The sequence below is a fragment of the Loxodonta africana genome, chromosome 1 (assembly GCF_030014295.1).
Source record: "Loxodonta africana isolate mLoxAfr1 chromosome 1, mLoxAfr1.hap2, whole genome shotgun sequence".
In the NCBI taxonomy this organism is placed as follows: domain Eukaryota; kingdom Metazoa; phylum Chordata; class Mammalia; order Proboscidea; family Elephantidae; genus Loxodonta; species Loxodonta africana.
The window spans coordinates 23,642,260-23,666,756 of NC_087342.1; the positions used below are offsets into that span (position 1 = coordinate 23,642,260).

Consider the following 24,497-nt stretch of genomic DNA (forward strand, 5'->3'; position numbering starts at 1 on the left):
ATTAAAAAATAAGCCCTATGGGAACAAGGGGGTTCAGTGGGAGCGGCAGGGTATACAGGCTCTGATGGCCCTAATCATCTCTATTTAGCAGGGTGATTGTGTGTGCTGGTTTGCCCAGGACAGTCCCCAGTTTATACAGTTATTAATAAACCAAAAGCAAAAACAACCAAACCTGCTCCTGTTGAGTTGATTCTGACTCAAAGCGGATCTAAAAGACAGAGCAGAACTGCCCCATAGGGTTTCCAAGGAGCACCTGGTGGATTCAAACTGCTGACCTTTTGGTTAGCAGCCTGAGCTTTTAACCCTTTGTCACCAGGGCTCCTCCTGACCAGGCTTATTAATAGTGTCCCTTTAAGCCTCAAAAATGTGTCTATATAAATAATAAATCATATGACCACCCTACTATTAAAAATTACAGATCATTCTCCTCGCTATTGCAAAGAAAGACAGTGACCAAGAACAGGACAAACAAACAAACAAACAAAAAAAAAAATCCACTGCCGTAGTCAATTCTGACTCATACCGACCCTATAGGACAGAGTAGAACTGCCCCATAAGAGTTTCCAAGGAGCACTTGGTGGATTTGTACTGCTGACCTCTTGGTTAGCAGCCATAGCACTTAACCACTACGCCACCAGGGCTTCCAAGAACAGGACAGTAGGTATGAAAGAATGCAAACAAAATAAATGCAAACTGAAATGAAACTGTTTGTAGGAAGTGCCAAAAAACATAGCACAAAAGGAAATACAACAGTTAACTGCAAATTCAAGTCTTCTTAAAAATGTAAACACTATTGCTAATTTCAGTCATTTCCAGCTTTGAAAACAATGCCACTTAAAAAAAAACAATCCAGAAGGAAACATCTTGGTTCTTGGAGCTAGCATATCATGAAGAGTGAACTATTAAGAAAAGAGACAGCCATGGGCAGCCTCTCACAAAGACCATTCCCAACTCCTGTTCAAGCCATGCTCAAGGTCAGCTCTCTCTAAAGTTGCCAGGAATGGCCATGGGCAGACAGACACTTATGTCAAGTTACCTATTATCATCTCTTAAGACTTCACCACTTACACAACTGATCAAGAGGCAATAAACAGGAATCCACGGAGAGCACTGTTTAGACTGTCCCACCTGAAATGCGCTGAGTTCTGCAGCCCACCCAGCAGCCCACATGGAGCCCATGAGGAGAGAAAGTACTTGCTCTAGGGCTAAGCACCCTTTCTTCACCGGTGAAAGCATTTTAACTAAGTTGTACCTCATCTTTCTTCTCCTGAATGCGTCGTCTCTCCGCCTCAATCGCCAGCTTCTCCTGGATTTCCTGAGCAATTTCACAGTCTTGTTGTTCACTAAAAAAAAATGGTGAAAATAACAAAAGTAAAGAAAATAAGGAATGATTCTTCCTAAAAATAATAAGCACCACTGAATATTCCCGGTGAGCCAGTACATATTTTTTAAAGAAGTTCACATTGTCACATCTTACAGATGAGAAAACTGAGGCCCAGAGAAGTTAAACTATTTCCCCAAGATCACAGAGAAAATCAGGGGCAGAGCTGGAATTGGAATCCCGGACGCTACAATGGAAAGCGCCATGATTTTCCTACTCTTCCTTATCACCCGACTTTACTGGGGCCACTCTACAGAAAGAAAGGCATGTTTTCTGGAGATTCTGCAAGAGATCTGGACTATGAGGTCATGTCAACAAACAGTCAGATATACATTAAGTACAGAGAAAAAGTTGGGGAGCAAGTTCACCAGAATGTCAGTAATACTGTGGTCACCAAGAGGTGTGTGGCTTTAAAATCATTTTTATAATATTCTTAATGAGCTGCATTTTTTAAGGTTTAACATGAACACTTAAAAATTATACCCAAAAAGAAAGAAAAGAAAAACTGTATTCCCCAGCTTTTGTTCCCACAGTAGAAGCTTCTCTGGTGGATGCCAATTTTCTTACCACTCTGTCCACTAAGGAAACCAAACACTGTAACACTGCTGCTCCCACAGTTTCTTCTGGCATTTGTGCATTCAACAAAGATTCAAACAACACCTGCTATGGATCCAAAAAAAAAAAACCCGTTGCTGTCAGGTCGATTCCAACTCATCGCAATCCTATAAGACAGAGTAGGACTGGCCCAGAGGGCTTCCAAGGAGCACCTGGTGGATTCAAACTGTAGATCTCTCGGTTAGCAGCCCTAGCTTGTAAGCACTGCGCCACCAGAGCTCCAGGAGAATACAAAAAGGAATAAACTTTCATCATGCCCTCAGAAACTCACAATATGTTTTGGTGTGACAAACATGTCCTTTAAAATAGCACCTTTAAAACAATGTTTTGCATAGAAAATAGAGTTTAGTTCTCTCAGAGATGGCTACAAAGTTTGCCCTCGATTGCTCAAGTCTTTTGGTTTCAGGTTTCCAGAAAAGTCAAGGGGCAATTTAAAACTCTAGAATGTGATAGGTAGTTCTAGAGAGCCCATTTTTACACAAAACTGTTAGCTAGCAAAGATGAACACAAACAACCTTAGAGTCTACTATCTAAAAAGATGCTGGAATAAAATAATTGTCATCTACTTCTGCATTTCATTTACTTAACAGATACATCTTCTTATTCCCTCGCTGCCAAATGAACTTAAAATACTCGGTGAGCCTCCACCCTCATTGTATATCCCATGTTTAATGGTAGGTAGTCTTTTGCAGCTGTAAGAGTTTGGAGGGTAGGAAGAAGCAATATTACATGGACCTGCCAAATTAACACAAAAATCTGTACAGGAATAAGTGACTAACTACATGCAAGGTGACAATATAAGGGAAGCAAACAGAAGCAGAGCACAGAAGGCAAATCTACATGAAGTCTTAAAGGTCACAAGTGACACTGAACATATATCTCCTGGTACAGAAAACAAAGATGTGAAGTTTCAGCTAAGCTTAATGGTTCTAAACCATATTTACAAGAAGGACCACCTCTGGTTCAGCCAGCAAGCTATACAGAATCATGAGAAAGCCAAGTGAGAAAGGAGTAAACAGCAACCAGCAAGCCTGACTTCAGACAGAAGCCCCAGGAATCAAGACTGGGTGAAAGGTCTAGCCGGCTAAAATCTGCAGCACTCCCTTCTTCCTGTGACGTCCGCCTGTCAATATTGCCAGAGGAGCGAAACTGGAAAACTTCCTTGCTAACATGCTCACTTCAGCCAATTCCATAACCCTTAAGCTCCAGAGAGAAATATATGTAAGTTACAGCCAAAATACTTTGCTCTTTTCTCATTTGGGACACATAAGTCATCAATCTCAAAATTCTGGTTTATATTTATCTTGCTAGTATTGACTATTATTACCCTAACTCAGGATCTTAGACCTTAAATGGGCATTTTTGCTCCAGCCTCAGAACTGGCCTTCCTAAGACAGCACTGTGAGCAATGGAAAGGGCAATAACTTAGAACTCTGGAACACCCTAACTCTGGTTCTCACTCAAGCTCCACCTGTGCCATGAGCCTCAGTACATCTGGACTCTGTCTCTTCCTCTCTGTATCTCCGCTACCCTTACCCTCAACTTACCACCTCCCTCTTCTCTGCATCTCTATCACCATCTCACCCAACTCAGGTCTCATCAGCTCTTAATTTGAACATCGCTCGATAGCTGCCTTCAATCTTGCCTCCTCCAATCCTTTACCCATCCAGCCCCCAGAGTACGCTCCAGAATGAAAATCTCAAACTCCTTCAGTGATTCTCTATCCCTTATCCTATGGAATCTATGAAAATCTAAATTCCTCAGCATAACTAATGTGATCATTGGTCCAGCTCCTGACTACTCTTCTGGCCTCATGGCTAACATGTGCCCCTAACCATACTCTCCACGCCCCAGCAATACTGAATTTTTTGCAGCTACTTCCTACCTTTATGTGCGCTACTCCCTCTGGCTGGAACGGTTTTCCCCAATTATCACTATAAATTCCTAACCAATAATCAAGGTTCAGGCTAAATATATCACCTGTCTTGTAAAGCTTTTTCAGTGTCGTCTTCTCTTTGTAGCATGAAACTTACTACTCTATTCTCTGTGCCTTGTGCATATATCTCTAGATATACAACACTCCAGAGTTTTGTTCCTGAGGTCCTTAAAGGAAAAAGCTATATCTTGCTCATATCTGTGGTCTCCAGGGCCTACCATGGTGCCAGGTGTAGCAAAAGTCAATAAAAGTATTTATTTACAAAATAAGAAAGATAAACAAAATGGTAAGTCAAGTCCTCTCCATAAATAATAAACCAGAAAACAGACTCAGAAAGGCGGACCAATTGGCTCAAAGTCACACAGCTAGAAAGTGTTCAGAGGTCACACCAGAACCCATATGTCCCAAAACCTAGTCAAGCGCTCCAACAACGAAGAAAATTTTTCAAATCAAAGAAAACTACTGAATAGCCATTGTAGGATCTGAGGTCTAACAGTGAAAAGAACCGGAAGGACAGGAAGCCACTCCCCTTCCCCCCCCACCCCCCGGCCTGGCCGCTTGATCCACAGAGAAGGCCGGCCCTGTCGTCCCCCCCTCCCGCTCCCCAAATCCTCACAGGTCTTTGTAGCGCTGCTGGAGCTGAGCCTGGGCTTTCAGATCTTCCTCCTGCAGCTGCTTAGCCACCTGGAGGTCATGCTGGACCAAACGGTTTCGCTGAACGTTCGACGCCAAATGATGCTCAACTGGACAGAAAGATTGAGATGTGAAAAATGACCGTGCTCTGGCTTGTTAATAATAAACTTCGTAATAAATTTATGAGAGCTTTACCATTAAAATCTTTTTTTTTTATTATTTTAATGGTAAAAAAATGATTTTCATGTTTGGTTTGGTTTTTTTTTTTTTTTACCGTTAAAAAGAGCTTCACATCTATCACTTCATGTTACATTTTCAACGCTGCTGTATAATAATACAGGAATTACTCCCACCTCTGCATTAAGTAAAAAGTGGATCTGAAAGGGTAAATGATTCGACTTTGATCACACGGCAAAAAGAGGCAGTGCCAGAACTTACACACAAATATTCTGAAACCAAGAACAGTGCTCTTCCTGCTACCACGTTACCACTCTCTTTATTAACTGCACTTTTCAATATTCAATTTTTATACTGACACATGAATTAATGATTCAAAAATCAAAATTAGTCATAATGGTGGTGGTGGCTGTTAGCCGCCATCAAGTTGATCCCCAATTCATGGAAACCCCATTTGTTACAGAGTAGAACTGCTTGCTCCATAGGGTTTTCCTGGCTGTAATCTTTACAGAGGCAGATTGCCAGGCTTTTCTTCCACAGAGCAGCTGGGTAGGAGGCTCAAACTCCCAACCTTTAAACCTACCTTGTGCCACTCAGGCTTCCATTCATAATGGTAGATAAGCTAATATGTACTTTTACATAACACATGTAACTTAGGTTTACAAAGATACTGAAAAAAATCCACAAGGTGACCTAAGCTAGACATCTGGACAAGATGTTCGGGCCTCTGTTCTGGAAGGAGGACTAGATCCCTGGGACCGTCTTCTGGAAACTCGAGATCCATCTACAACCACTGTCTCCATCCTACAACACTGAGGTTAGGGAAAGGATCAACTTCCTCTTTTCCTCCATTCTACAGGCCCAGCAGTTTTCTAATCCCTGGCAGCTGTCTTACTTCAAAGCCCTCAGAACTGCAGTCTTCATCCAGGCAGTCATTTGCCCGGACAAATCCCTCAAGGATGAAGGATGTTGTAGCCTGCTGACTGTGTTCTCTTTCTGCCTCACCCTAAGAAACCAGCCTCAAGCTACTACTAAAAAGGGAAAACCCAAGGTGCATGAATAAAAAGGGCGGATTACTCACTCTCCTGTTCCTGCAGGCTGTGGGCCAGGGTGTGGTCCTCCAAGACAGCAAAATCTCGGCAGACTGCAGAGGGCAAGGGAGGAAGGGCAGAGGACAGCTCATTAGCACTGTTTTAACACAAACAGAAAACGATTTGTTCACTTCAAAAGTCAATTCTAATATTTCAGGATGGTCAACTTTACAAATCGCAACACACAAAATAGTAACTAGTCAGAACTAAGTCTTCATTCACAATAATCCACATAGAACCTACTCGGTGCCAAGTATAAAAAACATAGGGGTCGCAAAATAATGATTAGCTCTGGTCCCTGACCTGTGAGGGGGACATTAACCACAGAATCAGAACCCAGAGCTCCAGAAATTAAATTCCAATGCACTTCTATACCACGAGGTAGGATAGTACTGCTGAAATAATACAAGAGTCAATAATAGCACTTTTCATCTTGCTACTAAGAGATGGCTGGGTTCTCGCTTTGTCAGAGGAGATAAAGGAACTCAAGTCTATGCCTCAGCCATCTGTGGTTTACAGGATCACTTCCCAGAGACCTGCATCTATCCTGGGGGCTTTAAGGACATACATGCTTTCCTTAGCTCCTCAGGTAGGAGATTTCCATGTTAAGGATAACCACATTCTTTATTGAGTCCACACTGTGACCTGAGTTAGAACTGGGTATCTAGGTTTTTCTCTAAATCTAGACCTCCCTCAAAATAATCTACGAATTGAAAATAAGTCAGAGAATCTGCTCCTAACTCTGCCTCCACCCAGAGACCTGGGCAAGAGCATTTACGGCCTGTTTTCTAGGAAGCAAAATGGGAGGAGATGGTCCCCAAGGTCGATTATTCTACCCCAGACTGCAATTTAAACCCCTGCTTCTTAAATCAAATATACAAACAAAACAAAACATGAATGACTGTTATCATAAAAAGTACTGTCTATTCATTTGTTTTAAGGACTTGGAGTTTAGGGGATATGGTCTCCCTCTCTTCCAAACAGGTAACTCACATTATAAAAGGAAAACTCCCAAAAGTCTCAGACTACTTTGATGTGTAGTATTTAAAAAAAAAAAAAAAAATGTCCCTTAGGGCTTATCAGAGGTTACAGATTTCTTTCTGAAGCTTTGAATTTGCTTATGAGGACATTCAAGGTGACTGAATAAACATTCCCTTGCCATTCTCAGAAGGAGCCCTGATGGCACAGTGGTTAAGTGCTCAGCTGCTAACTGAAAGGTCTGCAATTCGAACCCACTAGCCACTGCACCGGACAAAGATGTGGCAGTTTGCTTCCATAAAGATTATAATCTTGGAAACCCTATGGAGGCAGTTCTACTCTATTCTATGGGGCTGTTATGAGTTGAAATAGACTCCACACAGAGCTGGATTAAGACATGTGAGGGCCCTAAACCCCTTCCTCTGCTTGCTCATGAATTTGAATGTATGTGTGTGTGTGTGTGTCTTAGCTATCCATCATGTAACTTCTTTTTAAATGCAACCATAATATTAGCGATTGAACACAAAAGTGGCATGTGCCATTTTAGTGGAAAGAGGTGAACTGGATTATAAAATTTTTAGTAGATGGGGGGTACTGAGATTTCTACTATACACCACTTTTTCTACAAAAAGAATATCCTACAATAAAGAAAATGAGTCAGCGAACTTAGTTGTTTCAACAACCAATGTAAAATTCTGTTGACCTATGAAGAAAAATTGAATTTTACCAATTTTGCTATAAATGGCTCATACTTCAATTTTGATATTTTTCATAATAAATGCTATAATTGTAAATGAACAAATGAGATGTTATAAAAATTAATGATCAGAAAACAAATATTATAACAAATCACTATATTTTTAGATAAAACTTTCATCTCTTAACATGTTTTAATTAAAAACACTTCTTTTTATTCTTTGCTCTTAAAAATTCAATGATTTCATCACAATTTAGCTTCTGAACAATATCTACCTTCATATGTAATACGGACTCACAATGACTGGTAATGGTCCATGCATGTCTTTAAGTTTCCTTCTAAATCTTGGAGAGTTTGACTCCTCTGATAAAAATGCTGCAATATGTTCTACACAACCAGCATAAACACATACTCCAGTTTTTGCATATTGTTGGCAATGCTTTCAGCTTCTCTTCTGGTATCTCCTTTTTGTGTCTGGTCTTCAGCAATATTTTCTAAGGCATCTAGAATCTGAGAGTACGGTGCCAGGGTTACACTCACTGCTAGAGCATGTGCTTCCCAACATGTATTAGAAAGGCACTGTGGTACTTGACCGTTGCCCAAATATGTTTAAAGAACTGCCCATTGGTGACTAGAGGCAGCAAAAAATGTGTAGAGTAACTAAACAGTGCAAAAATAAAAACAAAAATCAACTGCTTCCAGACAACAATCTACTGTGCTATGTCCTACAAGATTAAATGCACAGCACATGGTAAGAAAATGGCATATTCGTTACTTCTAAAATTTTCCTTTGCATGCCTTTGTAACCCCTGACGTGTGGCAGCATTGTCATAGGTCTGGCCTCTGCAGTTAGAAAACACAATTTTGTAAACTTCACCTAAATAGCAAACTACTTGATTTGCAATTTCCTCACCAGTATGACTTTTTGAGCTAGTATATGTGATAAATCCCATGAGAAGTTTTCCACCTGTCGGAGATGTGCATCTTAGAACAGTACTTAGCTGATGTATACATGAAAGATCAGGAGTGGAATCTGCACACAAACTAAAACACCAAACTATAGTTTTTTCACTGAAAATAGTTGATCGAACTCTATCACTTACTATGTTTATGAATTCTTCACTCACTGTTTTAGACATACACAACGTGTTGCCCTTTCCTGTGTTACCGAATTTTGAGGTGTGACCTGCTAAAAATGGACCAAACTGAGTAACGAGTTCAAGTAAACTCCCAAAATTTCCATTTTGTGGGAACCAAACACTTCATTTCTTCCTCAAAAAGACACCAAACACTTCATTTCTTCCTCGAAAAGACAGTTCACGTTCAGCAATTATCATGACAGCAACAACGTGTTACTAACTGGCTTTCCAATACTGGCATTCTTCATTAGTTTGTATTTCCCATTTAAAAGTAAAGCCAAAATCATGTCTTTGGTACTGATTCATTAAGTTTTAAATTAATATCCAGAAAACACTGCATGGCCAGGCCAAATGCAGAGCTTGGATCTTTGTTCCTTCTCTAAACCACTTCACTTTGACATAAACAGTATAAACTGTATACGGAGTATGTCGTTCTTCTCCTTAGGTGCCGTCAAGTCAGTTCCAACTCACCCTATGTACAATGGAACGAAACACTGCCTGATCCTGAGCCATCTTCACAATCGTCGTTATGTTTCAGCCCACTGTTGTAGCCCACCATGTCAATCAACCTCGTTGAGGGTCTTCCTTTTTTTTCTGGTGACCCTCTACTTTACGAAGCATGATGTCCTTCTCCAGTATACTCCTGAGTATACTGAGTATGGCCCCTCCAGTATAAATGCATCTCACCACCTTCCCCTGCAGGCATATTTAAGATGAAGCATTGGACCAAGGTTTTCATCCTCCCAGTTCTCAAACTTTTTCCCTCCCATGTTTGTTTTCACTCAGCCCAATCTCAGGCTGATTTCTTTTTTACCATTTAGTCAACCCTACCGCTGCCTTCTACTCTTCCCGATCCAGTACTAAAACTAGCTCCCTCACCACGTTGTTGTTTTTGTTAAGTGCCGTCAAGTTGGTTCTGACCCATAGTGACCCTATGTACAACAGAACGAAACACTGCCTGGTCCTGCACCAGCCTCACAATCATTGTTATGCTTGAGCCCACTGTTGCAGCCACTGTGACAATCTATCTCATTGAGGGTCTTCCTCTTTTTCAATGACCCTCCACTTTACCAAGCATAATGTCCTTCTCCAGGGACTGATTCCTCCTGGTAACATGTCCGAAGTATGTGAGACGTAGTCTCACCATGCTTGCTTCTAAGAGCATTCTGGTTGTACTTGTTCCAAGGCAGATTCGTTTGTTCTTTTGGCAGTCCATGGTATACTCAGTATTCTTCTCCAACACCACAATTCAAAGGCCTCACCATAGTCAGGTGCATAAACGTTCTTCATTCCCACCCAGACCTCAATGATCCTGTTGCCTCTTCCCTCTGTCCCATTTCCTCCAAAGTTAGGGCATGGTGGCTAAGTATCTTTTGGCACTAATAACCACGTGACTTGGCCTCCTTCCTTAGAAGAGCATTAACAGAAAGCAACTCACTTGTCCTTCAACTTGTGCACACAGGTGCCTCTTTATCCAATTATAAACTCTTCGGGACAGGACCTTATGACTAAACTCTGCACCTTCCACATAAACAGCCCTGGATGTAGCTAGCACACAGAATTCAGGATATGATTAAAAAAAAAAAAGGAGAAAAACTGGTCAGCAAAGTCAAAGAACAATAATGGTTCCAAAGACAAAGGAAGAAAACATTGTTATGAATAAAAGCTCTGCCCTTCTGAAAGCATCACAGCAACTTGTAAAATTTGTCAAACATCATTTGAATGATTTTTTTTATCCAGGTATGTATATTTTTTTATCCAGGTAAGTATACAGTGAATAAATATACATTAGTTTACTTGCTAATAATAAGCCAGTCTCAGAAATGGGGAGGGAGGATTTATATTGCTAATCCATTTTCCTTAAAGAGAAGGATGATTCTCACCCAGCTACAGATCCCTAAATAAACAAATGGCATAATATACACCTAAAATAAAACCAATAACAACAAACCCACTGCCGTCATGTCAATTGTGACTCACAGCGAACCTAAAGGACAGAGTAGAACTGCCCCACAGCGTCTCCAAGGAGCGCCTGCTGGATTCAAACTGCCGACCTTTTGGTTAGCAGCCATAGCTCTTAACCACTACACCACCAGGGTTTCCAGTATACACCTAGAAAATATTTATTCAACAAACATTTACTGAGCTGTTTTAGGATGAAGAAGTTATTTCCAAGCCATTAAGGGGGTGGAGGTGACACGAAGATAAATAAGCATGCTATATATAAGTTAATAAATGTTACAGTAAAGACCTACAAAAAGTTCCTTGAGGACATTTAATGTTTTGCAGAGGTTAGAGGTTCAAGTCCACCCAGAGGCACTTCTGGTGGTCTACATCCAAAAAATCAGCCACAGAAAACCCTATGGAGTTCTACACTTGACACACATAGTGTTGTCATGAGTTGGAATTGACTCGAAGCCAATTTTTTTTGGAGGGTTGTTTCCCACGAATTGAGGGCAGGGGTAATGAACTGGGACATTGTGGGCAGAGTATTAGGAAACCTTAGGAGTAGATAACATGAAACAGATCTCAAAGCAAAGGTTAAAATTCCTTTGGGTAGAGGTGGGAAGCATTCTGGACAGGGGGAAAAATTATGGAAAAAAACACAATGATTAAGACAAAAGGACTGCATAAACTGCCCTGGAGTTCTGTGGGCCGGAAGTGCAGAGCCCATGAGGGAATGGTAACAAGAGATAAGACAGGAAAGGTCCTGTGCACCACACTGAGCTCTGGTTCTAAACTCCACAGGCATTCCTGCTGCACAGCTTACGTGACATGCACCAAAGGCCTGGCAATTCCCACCTGCTCCACCTCGAGCCGACCAAAAGCCACCTCTTGTAAATGAGAAAAACTCTATTCTACAAAACAGGACATTCAAAAGTCTACATTCACAAAATAATAGTAATTATTATGCTACTAGCAGTTTTATATTATTATCATCATCATTATTAAACTGAGAAGGATCTCAAAGAATGTCTGTTTTAAGGTCCTCATTTTACTGTAAAGCAATCTCAGACTTTAAGAGAAATAGTGGGACAGTTAGTACTGCTGGAACCTACTTCTCCTAAATCAGAATCCACCATTAGTCTTTAAGACATAGATAAAATGAAGTCCTAAAGATTTCATATTCCTTTTGCTTATGTGACGGTAACCTCTGCCGGGAAAGTTAAAATAAAATCCCCTAGGTCCGGCCCCAGTGCCAAATGCTAATTAAAGAGTTACAGCTACTATTATATATAATCAAATATTTCCCCCTAGCCCTTCAGTAAAGTAACACAAGAAAAAGTCAAGGAATAAAAAGAAAAAAGCAAGATGACCAGAGTGACAGCTATGTCCCCAGAGAGTCCCCGCGTGCTAATCCCGTATCTGAGCCACCCCTTCAGCCACAGCAGAACATCAGCACACAGAAGCAGAATAGTCACAAAGCCCAGAAAAGCGGAGGATGAACCATCATACTGCTTCCCCCTCTTCTTGCATTTTGCTCCCCACATCTCCCTCCTTTCTGCGTTCTCATTTCTCCTCATTCACCTCTTTTTCAAGTACATCTCCTTACCGACTTTATTCCTCCAGTTCCAGACACATCCCACTCCTCCCTTCTCCCTAACAGTAACTCTAGGGTTTTCCATATACTTTAGTTGTAGAACTATTTCTTGCCTTTTCAGAGATAACACCTTCACCTGCCCTGCCTTTGGCAACTGCTATGAAAATAGAAGCTAAATCTCCATAACCAACAAAGGAAAAGAGAAAACTGAACATCACTCATTTGAATGTCCCCTAGAATTCTAGCCCAGTGTAACAAATTTGGAGTTCTAAAATAGTATTTCAAAGAATGTTTTCTTAGCTAGATTAAGATCTCGTCAGCTTTCCACCAATAAATAAAAGAAAAAGTAAATGACTATTTTATGTAAAACATGTTTAAGACTATTGTTTCAGGAAGTTCATTTTAAATCCAGTCTTTCTCACTCAGCATCAAAACACCTTCTTTAAATCTATGCTTTTTAACTCCTTTCTGAGCAGCGATTCAGGCTTGGAAGCAACGGGGTGAGAAACTACCCATGGATCTAGTCCCTTCCTTTCACAGAAAAATCTGAGTGCTCTCCCAGAGCTCCCCCTCCCCACAAAACAAAAACAAAAAAAAAACCTTCAGGACAGCAGGACTTGTTTATTCTTCCACTAAATGAACATATTCTCAAATTTTAACCACTAATCAAGAACTTAACCTGTATTTATATTGGCAGGGTTGGTGAGAACACTTAGTGGGGGAAAATTTTATTAAACTAATTCAGTTCAAGAGTTTTAAAATCCTAAACTAACAAGAACAAACAAGAATTAAATTGTGCTCTTGCTAGTGACGCAGTGGTTAAGTCCTTGGCCCTGGTGATGCAGTGGTTAAAGCGTTTGGCTGCTAACCAAAAAAGGCTGGCAGTAGAACCACCAGCCGCTGGGAGAAAGATGTGGCGGTTTTCTTCCTTAAAGATTTACAGCCTTGGAAACCCTATGGGGCAGTTCTACTCTGTTCTATAGGGTTACTATGAGTTGGAATCAACTCCATGCCACTGGGTTTGGTTTTAGCTGGTTGGTCTGCTAATCAAAAGGTCAGCAGTTCAAACCTACCAGCGGCTCCGAGGGAGAAAAGATCTGGCGATTTGCTTCATAAAGATTACAGCCTAAGAAAGCCTCTGGGGCAGTTCTACTCTGTCCCATAGGGTTGCTATGGGTGGGAATCAACTCGATGGCAATGGGTATGAGTCAACTCTACGGTACACAACAAACTTGTTAACGAGAACTCCTTTCTGCATTCCAAGTATGCACAATGAGTATCCATCACCTATCTAATCAACCCCATTACAACCAAATCCAGAATTTTCTGAAGCCCCAAGATACTGCAGCATGCCACTCTCATACATTATCCAAACAGCAGCATATTCTCAAATCTTTCCCCGGTAACTGTTTAAAAACTAGAAGAGAAGTGAAGAACTTATCCCCTTCTGCTGTTCTTTTATCCACAGACCAACCCTTCCTGAAAAAAAAACAATTCCTGTGACTCAATCTTTATAAACTTCCACCCACAAAAACATGCCTGGATTAATCATACATTCACTAGAGGCCATTTCCTTCAACTGTGTGTCTGATTGTCATTTAGGTACTGATGGAATTTTGTGAATTGTTCTGTTTTTGTGTAAATGCTATTAGGACCAGATGGGACACACGTTCATTGCTTTGGGAGCTGGGATTACGCTGGCTTTCTTTTGTTCTATACACATGAAAACAATACCCTCTAGGAGCAAGGAAGATGTCCCAGAGACACATTTTGTTTTGAGAATGTTTGGTAATGACAGGTAGCCATAGCTGACACTTACACAGCACCTTCACGTGTATTCCTTCCACAGTTACTGCAGAGGTTTTATCAACATCCTCATTTTATTCGTAAAGAAACACTAAGGTTCCAAGAAGTAGTGAACTGGAAACAAAGCCCAGCTCCTCAGGTCCCAAATACTTCTGCTCAAAGAGCTCCTGGAAGAAAGAGATTATGTGTTCTAGGACGCCAGAAAAGGCTGGAATCATTACATACTAATTAAGATATGACAAATATGCACTGGGTTCTTTGAAACCAAGGAAGAAATTTAGCTAAGGATGGTACATGTGTTCAGAAGGTGGGTTCCAGGTCCAAAAGTAGAGCAGTAAAGATGGGACATAGTTTATTCTGTGTCATTATCTCCCAAACTTCTAGTAATCCCAATCAGCCTGTGTTCACTCCTGAGAAACAGGGGCAATAAAAAGTTCCCTTTATTTACATGATTTTCCTAGGTGACAAACTGTATACATATTCATTATCCCATTTGATCTATGGGGAAAACCCTATGAGGTTGTGAGTACTGAGGGAAATTCCAATGAAAATACCCCCTTAGGACCTAACCACTTCCCCTCTCCCACCAACAACATAATTCAATCAGTTTTCCTCCCTTAGGGACAACCCACCAAGAAACAAACCCACCGTTGCCAAGTTGATTCTGACTCATAGCAACCCTATAGGACAGTATAAAACTTCCCCGTTGGGTTCCCAAGGCTGTAATCTTTGTGGAAGCAGACTACCACAACTTTCTCCCATGGAGCAGCTGGTAGCTTCGAACCCTCGGCTTTTTGGTTAGCAGCAGTGTGCTTTAACCACCGTGCCACCAGGACTCCGCCTTAGGGACAAGAGGGTATTAATAAATTTAAGAATAATGTGTTCTTGGCTGAGATACTGAAGATAATCTGAACTAAGGACGAGTGACAGATGTAAACCCCCATGCCTCTGCTGTCCTACAGAAGGAATATCTCTCTTAAAGCCCAAAAGAACCAATTCCCACTGAGTCAATTCCGACTTGTAGCAACCCAATGAGACTACACCTCTATTTAAAAAGCTCCTTTGCTCTGTTTAAAGTTCTAATAAAATTGCCTCTGTAAAAAAGAAATGGGGTAACTCTATGTGAGTAGATCTTACCCTAATACCAAATCCTCTACCTTCTCAGGCACAGCAACGAGTTTATACATGAGGACCAAGAAGAGTGATGCTGATGCTGACACCAGCCCCCTTGCCCAGCCACCCACCCACCCCACCACCAGTGGACAGAGCAGCAGCCAAGGAGCTTCTCGGAGACGTTCAGCTATAAACTGCAGACACTCTCCTGCCCTGATCATGGCCCGCAAGTAAGCAAACACAGCCAGCTCTGAGGTGTTGAAATTCCCCACCTTCAGGCAGAAGGTTCAAAACAAGAATAATCACTACGTAACGTGTGAGCCGGTGGTACTGAAGGAAAAGTCCAAGCTGCTCTGAAGGCACTGGTGAAAAATAAGGCTCCAGGAATTGATGGAATATCAATTGAGATGTTTCAGCAAACAGATGCAGTGCTGGAGGTGCTCACTCATCTATGCCAAGAAATATGGAAGACAGCTTCCTGGCCAACTGACTGGAAGAGATCCATATTTATGCCTATTCCCAAGAAAGGTGATCCAACCAAACGTGGAAATTATAGAACAATATTAATATCACACACAAGCAAGATTTTGCTGAAGATCATTCAAAAACGGCTGCAGCAGTGTATCGATAGGGAACTGCCAGAAATTCAGGCCGGTTTCAGAAGAGGACGTGGAACCAGGGATATCATCACTGATGTCAGGTGGATCCTGGCTGAAAACAGAGAATACCAGAGGATATTTACCTGTGTTTTATTGCGTATGCAAAGGCATTCGACTGTGTGGATCATAACAAACTATGGATAACATTATGAAGAATGGGAATCCCAGAACACTTAATTGCGCTCATGAGGAACCTTTACATAGATCAAGAGGCAGTTGTTCTGGCAGAACGAGGGGATACTGATTGGTTTAAAGTCAGGAAAGGTGTGCGTCAGGGTTGTAGTCTTTCACCATACCTATTCAATCTGTATGCTGAACAAATAATACAAGAAGCTGGACTACATGAAGAAGAACAGGGCATCAGGATTGGAGGAAGACTCATTAACAACCTGCATTATGCAGATGACACAACCTTGCTTGCTGAAAGTGAGGAAGACTTGAAGCACTTACTAATGAAGATCAAAGACCACAGCCTTCAGTATGGACTGCGCCTCAACATAAAGAAAACAAAAATCCTCACAACTGGAGCAATGAGCAACATCATGATAAACAGAGAAAAGATTGAAGTTGTCAAGGATTTCATTTTACTTGGATCCACAATAAACAGCCATGGAAGCAGCAGTCAGGAAATCAAAAGACGCATTGCATTGGGTAAATCTGCTGCAAAGGACCTCTTCAAAGGGTTGAAGAGCAAAGATGTCACCCTGGAGACTAAGGTGCACCTGACCCAAGCCATGGTATTTTCAGTTGCATCATATGCATGTGAAAGCTGGACAATGAATAAGGAAGACCGAAGAAGAACTGAAGCCTTTGAATTGTGGTGTTGGTAAAGAATATTGAATATACCATGGACTGCCAGAAGAACGAACAAATCTGTCTTGGAAGAAGTGTGGCCAGAATGCTCCCTAGAGGCAAGGATGGCGATACTGCGTCTTACATACTTTGGACATGTTGTCAGGAGGGATCAGTCCCTGGGGAAGGACATCATGCTTGGCAGAGTACAGGGTCAGTGGAAAAGAGGAAGACCCTCAACAAGGTGGATTGACACAGTGGCTGCAACAATGAGCTCAAGCATAACAACAATTGTAAGGATGGCTCATGACCAGGCAGTGTTTCATTCTGTTGTGCATAGGGTTGCTATGAGTCGCAACCGACTCGACGGCACCTAACAACAACGTGTGAGCAATTAATTTACCAGGGAATAGAAGATAAACAAAACCATGATCCTTCTCTGTCTTTCAGTGTTCTAAAATTTCCATCTCATTAGAATTAACAAAATCCAAGAGCAGTAGCATCTAATTTTGGCTGACACTAAACAGGTAAATAGCAGAGGTGTTTCCTTCTCATTTAGTTGGTTCCTCGTCAAACAGTCAATGGCAGGGCTATTTTCTGATCAAGTCTCCAAATCCTCTGTTCTTTCCACTATACCACGGTTACTCCATCTGTCTGGGAGATAGATGAACCTCCTAAGTAGAGGTCCATTATAATATAATTAAATCAGGTCCACCTTCTGGTGCTTATTACCCTTGGTATGCTTACTCCCCTTTACTAAACCCCCCACAAGGTACACACAGGTTTCTGTAATTCCTTTGTGAAAGGCAAACAAGTGTTTGGCAAATGATTAATTAATGATTAAATAATGATAAACTGCAGATCACATATCTTTTACCACTGATTCAACTATTTCCAGATTTTTATGGTTGCTGGTTTTAGTCTATGTTTTAGCTGGTTGGCTGGTGTGGGTATGGATGGCAGGGAATGGGAGAGGCTTGGGGGTCTAAAGGAAGCATAAGTAATCACCATTATTGAAGTTGGGCTGTTTTCTCTGCCTGAAGGACCCCTTCTACCCCCTCTGCCATCTAGAAAATTCATAATAAACCTTCAAGACCCCCATTCAAATGTCACCTTCTCTATACATCCAATCCTATACAATATACCAACAAAGCCACCACAACTGACTCACTCACCCACATCCAGATTTACCTGTTCTTCTCAGTAATCACATGGCATGTAATAAATATGATAGCACTAATCACATTATAATTAATTTTACTCATGTTTTCGCAGCATAAATTTGTACAAACCATTTTGTCTACAACATTCATCACAGCCTGAGATACCCAAAAACCAAACCCGTCATCATCAAGTCGATTCCGACTCAGAGAGATCTACAGGACAGAGCAGAACTGCCCCATAGGGATTCCAAGGCTGTAAATCTTTAGAAGCAGATTGCCACATCTTTTTCCCACAGAGCAGCTGGTGGGCTCAAACTGTCGACCTTCTGGTTAGCAGCCGAGCATTTAACCACTGTGCCATGAGGGCTACTGGTTTTTAAACAAATATTTATGCAAAGGAGGGATCCTGAAAACCAGTAACTAGCATGCCATAAAACAGTGCCCGTTTCACAGGTATGAGCCATCCACTCCCTCCACCTCACCTGAAGCAAGGGAAAGAGCTGCATGTCTACTAACACTCTCAAGCGACAGCTGAAGGGCAGAGTTTCTGCTTCCCTATAAATTTAATTTATACTTAAATTTCAGATGTATTACACCAGACAGGTTAATTGCCAGGCAGAATCCTGAAATGCCTCGAAGTGTAGTATAAACCAAAAAAACAAAAAAAAGGCCAAACCCATTGCCATCGAGTCAATTCCAACTCATAGCGACCCTACAAGACAGAGAAGAACAGCCCCATAGGGTTTCCAAGGAGCGCCTGGTAGACTCAAACTGCCAACCTTTTGGTTAGCGGCCATGGCCCTTAACCACTATGCCACTGGGGTTTCTAGAAGTACAGTATACCCAGTGCCGTCGAGTTGATTTCGACTCATAGCAACCCTATAGGACAGAGTAGAACTGCCCCATAGAGTTTCCAAGGAGCGCCTGGTGGAATACAGGTGGTCAATTGACGGTGCCTGCAAACGACAACAGTAGATGGCTCTGACCAGGATCACATAGCTAAGTAAGTGGCACAGCCAAGAGTGCAGCCCAGACTATGAAAAATGCCATGCCCACATAAAGGCATGTTTGTTAAGCTAAGCCACCACCTAGGGTGCTTAAGCTGTATGTGGTACCTCAAAGCAGAGAATGTAACGTGTGCCGGCGGGGACGCAGACTCTGGAGCTAGTCTCCCAAATCATTTGTTTGAGGAAACTGCCCAGGTCCTCGCAAGCCCTCCATACTTGCAGGCTACCTTAAGAATAGTCCTGAAAATTAGAAAATGCTAATAAATTAAGTATAAGATGGACAGAAAAACACATCAAGATCTACAGAATTTAAAAAAGAAAAGAGAAAAATCTTGAGAAATCCTGGTATTAAATAAACCCACTGCCGTTGAGTTGGTTCCAACTCACAGCAAGCCCACAGGACAGAACAAAACTGCTCCAAAGCATTTCCAAGGAGCAGCTGGTGGATTCGAGCTGCCAATCTTTTGGTTAGCCACCAAGCTCTTTAACCACTGTGCCCCCAGGGCTCCCGGCCTTTTCAGATTAAATATTCTGCCCTAAACATTGAAGAAAAATAAAAAGCTACCTTTTTGACAAAAAAAAAGCTCTACAAGGACCAGAATAGCGTAACTCAGCATCCTCTGTAAAGTCCTTCCAAATCCGCTAAGATCGCCATCTCCGAGGACCAAACTGTCTTAGAGTGCAGGCAGTCTCCGAATTACGACAGGGTTCTGTCCCAACGACTCCACCATCAACGGGTTCTGACGTAAATTGAGCACCTCATTTTTTTTTTTTTAGTTTTCATTATTATTGCCTTTTATTATCAGTATCTTTATAAATGCAATCTTTGTCATTGGGGGTTGGCATGAGAATGATAACATCAGTAAATTATGTACTGCAAAGCTGCATGCGGCACATGTAACTAACGGTAAGACACGCCGAAGCAACCTGACCGAACTCAAATACGCCGTGAATCGAGGACTACTACTATCACAATCCTTTAATCCCAAGGAAATACCACCAAGAATAATAAAGGCCCTAGCTGATGGGTTGATTTCCCAAGTGTCTTCAAATATTTCTAAATTTTAGTCACTGATCACAAAAGATACTAACTGATCCATCACTTTCTTAAAATTATACATGCTGATTATCAGAAAGGGTCTTAGTAGTTGTCTAGTCCAGCCCTTATCCTGTCCAAGCAATCATCTGGACTCCTTTTAAATATTTCAAACCCAAAAGGCCAACTTCCTTTCAATACAGCCCCCCGTTCAGATGAGTAGTCCCTAGAGAAGGACATCATGCTTGGTAAAGTAGGGGGTGAGCAAAACAAGAGGAAGACCCTCAACAAGATGGACTGACACAGTGGCTGCAACAATGGGATCAAACATAAGGACTGTGAGGATGGTGCAGGACTGGACAGCATTCCGTTCTGTTGTGTATAAGGTCACTATGAGTGGGAACCAACCTGACGGCACCTAACAACAACAACATAGGTAAAATGGTTTTCAGAAGACAAAACCTGCAAACTATACTATCTATTAGTCTTAGTTCCAGCCTCGGGCTTTTCACATTCTCTAGAGTATACATGGGTGTTTTCTATCAACCACTGCACTCTGAAGTCAGCTGTTTCCCATACCCTTAAATGTTCATCTATGCAGTACATCCTCATGGCTAATGCACAGGCCATGTCCTAAAGTTACCTTCATCATTTGGGCAGTGCTCAGGGCTGACTGCGTGCTTGTCTACAGTGCACTGTCTGTAATCGAAACACCTGACTTTACAATTTCAATTTATTTTTTAAAATACTACAAAGGATAAAGATCAAAAACCTAATATTGAGTGCATGCCCTAGGATTACATTATAATTTATTTTCCTTTTTAAACATCTGTATGTGTTCTAATTTATCTACCATTAAGGGGAATCTTACTATTTATAATTTTTGTCTTAATATTTTATAATAAAAAATAGATATATATTTTTAATCTAATCATCTAAACACTGAAGCAAATATTTACTATGAAAAACATGGGTCACAATACAATGCTTTACTGGCTCTATTTATACTGGCTCTTTATGACAGAAGAAAGCGTAACAAAAGGTTACAGGAATAAAGTCCTTTTTTAATCGTCGTTTTAAGAAGGAAAAACTTAGGCTGACAAAACAAGGCCCCAAATTTAAATCAGATCTCCCTGAGAACCAAAGCAAGAAGGGAAATATGAAAAGTTGTTCAGTTCTCATTATCAGAAAGGAGAAATAATGGCAGTTCTTCACTGGAACGATGGCACAGTGGTTAAGAGCCCAGCCACAAATAAAGAGGTCGGCAGTTTGAATCCACCAGCTGCTTCTTGGAAACCCTGCTCTCTCCTATGGGGTCACTATGAGTCAGAATCTACTCAATGGCCATGGGTTTTTTTGGTACTAGATGTTAAAGTTAGTTCAACTATCATGTTGGAACTAAAATAGGAAGAATTAAACTTTATAACGGATGTCATCAACAGTTTTACAGAAAAGGGAATTATGAATCTTAAATGTGCACTCACACACACTTCCAACAAACACCTGAAACTGAGTAAAGACATCATCTATTTTTAAAAGCAAAACAATTGCTTTAATCCCAACATTCACTCTGATGCAACTTATCAAAGTAGATTCCTGAGTTTTGTTTATTTGTTTCCTAATCCACCAAATTCAAAATTAAATGAAAACCCAGGGACCCAAACCACTTGTTTGGCAAGTAGATATGTACAGCTAACCACAGACACACCAAATTCCCGGCAAGTGGGTTTTGAAAATGCTGAGACATTATAAGTTCTCAAATCAGAAGTACTATTTTAATATCACAAACCATCTACATCATTACCAGAGACCACAGAGTAACTGGTAACTTATTGGAAAAGAGAAAATGGCTGAGTCAGAAATTTCCATTTTCACAGGGTAAATGATTATGGATGAGGGAACAGTGAAAAAAAGAGGTGGGGGGGGCTGGAAGGAGGTAGCAAGGTGGAAACAGCAATTTTTACTCATACTGGTAGAACTGTCAGACAGAGATAAGAATTTCCATGAGGAAGTATCTTACTCTAGCTATCCCAAATGACAAAAAAAAAAAAAACAAAGAAAATACCCACAAACAACATGACAAGCTTCCTGTGCTGCTGGCATCAACTCCGTGGATTGATTCTTTGAAGCCAAAACCTCATTATGCTGGCAGTAACAAAACAAAAGCTGCCTAAGAAAAGTTGCAACTCTGGCCTTGTCTATTCTCAGAAAATGCAGATGCAGATATTAACACAAATCACTAAGGTTGAGCTTTCTTTCTTCCCCAAAACATCCCATAATGTCAAAATGAGCTCAACCTGGAGGTCAGATAGGTTGAGTTTCCATCAAATTGAAGCTTGGGTTCTGTCTTTACATTCCCACGAAGTGGTCACTAAAGTTCTCTTCAGAAATGCAACTGCTAAGCATCCAACATGGTCCACTATTGGATGGAACAGACATTAGAACATCTTCCCTTAAAATGCAACAAAATCTGTATGTTCTATCAATCCATCATGATTCTATCCTCTAGGGTCACAAAGAAATTTTGTTTTTCTACCTCCCCACCACACACTCACACTATATATGAAGACTACGATAGTTAATTTAATGTGTAAACTTGGCTAAGGTATGGTGTACAATTGTTTGGTCAAACACTAGCCTAGGTGTTACTCTGAAAGTATTTACATGTGATTAACATCTAAATCAATCGACCTTACGTAAAGAATACATATATATGTATGTATGTATGAATATGTGGAGATCTAGTGGCATAGTGGTTAAGAGCTCAGCTGCTAACCAAAAGGTCAGCAGTTCAAATCCAGCAGCCACTCCTTGGAAACCCTATGGGGCAGTTCTACTGTATCCTATAGGGTCACTATGAGTCAGAATCAAATCGATGGCAATGGGTTGAGCTTGATTTGTGTGTGTGTGTGTGTGTGTGTGTATACAGTAAAATCTGCAAAAGCTGGAACTTGTGTGAGGTAGAAACCTGACAGAGAAGGAAAAGTCAAATATTTTCCACTAAAATCCTAAAACCAAACCCACTGCCATCATATATACATATTCGTCTCCAGAGAAACAGCACATATATATGCACACACATATATATACACACACACACATATTCGTCATCAGATGGAATACACAGGACACAGGCATCAAATTGACTACATCTGTGGAAGGAGACCACAGAGAAGCTCAATATCACGAGTGAGAACAACAACGTCTGGGGCCGACTGTGGAACTGATCATCAATTGCTTATATGCAAGTTCAAGCTGAAGCCGAAGAAAATTAAAACAAGTCCACAAGAGGTAAAGTACAACCTTGAATTTAGAGACCATCTCAAGAATACATTTGATGCACTGAACAGTAATGACCAAAGACCAAACATGTTGTAGGATAACACCAAGGACATCATACATAAAGAAAGCAAAAGGTCATTAAAAAGACAAGAAGAATGAAAAGACCAAAATAGATGTCAGAAGAAACTCTGAAACTTGCTCTCGAACGTAGAGTAGCTAAAGCGAACGGAAGAAATGATGCAGTAAAAGAGCTGAACAGAAGACTTCATGGTGGGGGCTGGAGAAGACAAAGTAAAATATCATAATGATACAGGCAAAGACCTAGAGTTAGAAAACCAAAAGAGAAGAATATGCTTGGCATTTCTCAAGCCAAAAGGACTGAAGAAAATATTCAAGGCTTGAGTTGCAATTTTGAAGGATTCTATGGGCAAAAAATTGAACGACACAGGAAGCATCAAAAGAAGATGGAAGGAACACACAGAGTGACTGTACCAAAAAGAACCGGCTGACGTTCAGCCATTTTAGGAGGTAGCGTATGATCAAGAACTGATGGTACTGAATGAAGGAGTTCAAGCTGCACTGAAGACACTGGCGGAAAACAAGGCTCCAGGAATTGACAGAATACCAAAGGAGATGTTCCAACAAACGGCTGCAGCACTGGAAGCACTCACTCATCTATGCCAAGAAATCCGGAAGATAGCGACCTGGCCAATCAACTGTGAAGAGAGCCATATTTTAGCTATTTCAAAGAAAGATAATTCAATAGAACATGAAAATAAGTGAACAATATCATTAATATCACATACAAGTAAAATTTTGCTGAAGATCATTCAAAAACAGTTGCATCAGTAGTACATAAACAGGAAACTGCCAGGAACTCAAGCCAGGTTCAGAAGAGGTCATAGAAAGAAAGAAATCATTGCTGATGTCAGACGGACCCTGGCTGAATGCAGAGAATATCAGAAAGATGTTTACCTGTGTTTTATAGACTATGCAAAGGCATTTGACAGTGTGGACCGTCACAAATTATGGATAACATTACGAACAATGGGAATCCCACGACGCTTAATTGTGCTCATGCAGAACCTGTACATAGACCAAGAGGCAGTCATTCAAACAGAAAAAGGGGATATTGTATGATTTAAAATCATAAGAAGTGTGTGTCAGGGTTGTATCCTTTCACCATACTTATTCAATCTGTATGCTGAGGAAATGATCTAAGAAGCTGGACTATATGAATAACGGGGGCATCAGGACTGGAGGAAGACACAATAACAACCTTCAATATGCAGATGATACAACCTTATTTGCCAAAAGCAAAGAGGACTTGCAGCACTTAACTGATGAAGATCAAAGACTACAGCCTTCAGTTTTAATTATCCCTCAACATAAAGGAAACAAAAATTCTCATGACTGCGTCAATAAGCAACATCATGATAAACGGAGAAATT

General features: G+C 40.9%; 1 protein-coding gene across 3 annotated transcripts in view; it reads right to left on the reverse strand.

Annotated features, from left to right (window-relative positions):
* CCDC50 (coiled-coil domain containing 50) overlaps positions 1-24,497 on the reverse strand; it is a 72,653-nt gene that overhangs the window by 28,087 nt on the left and 20,069 nt on the right. For all 3 annotated transcript variants that reach the window (XM_010592858.3, XM_064271965.1, XM_064272099.1), the window contains exons 2-4: positions 5,824-5,886; positions 4,549-4,675; positions 1,253-1,343 (exon numbers count right to left, since the gene is read on the reverse strand). In XM_010592858.3, the coding sequence (XP_010591160.2) occupies positions 1,253-1,343; positions 4,549-4,675; positions 5,824-5,886 (281 nt within the window). The remainder of the gene's footprint in view (positions 1-1,252; positions 1,344-4,548; positions 4,676-5,823; positions 5,887-24,497) is intronic.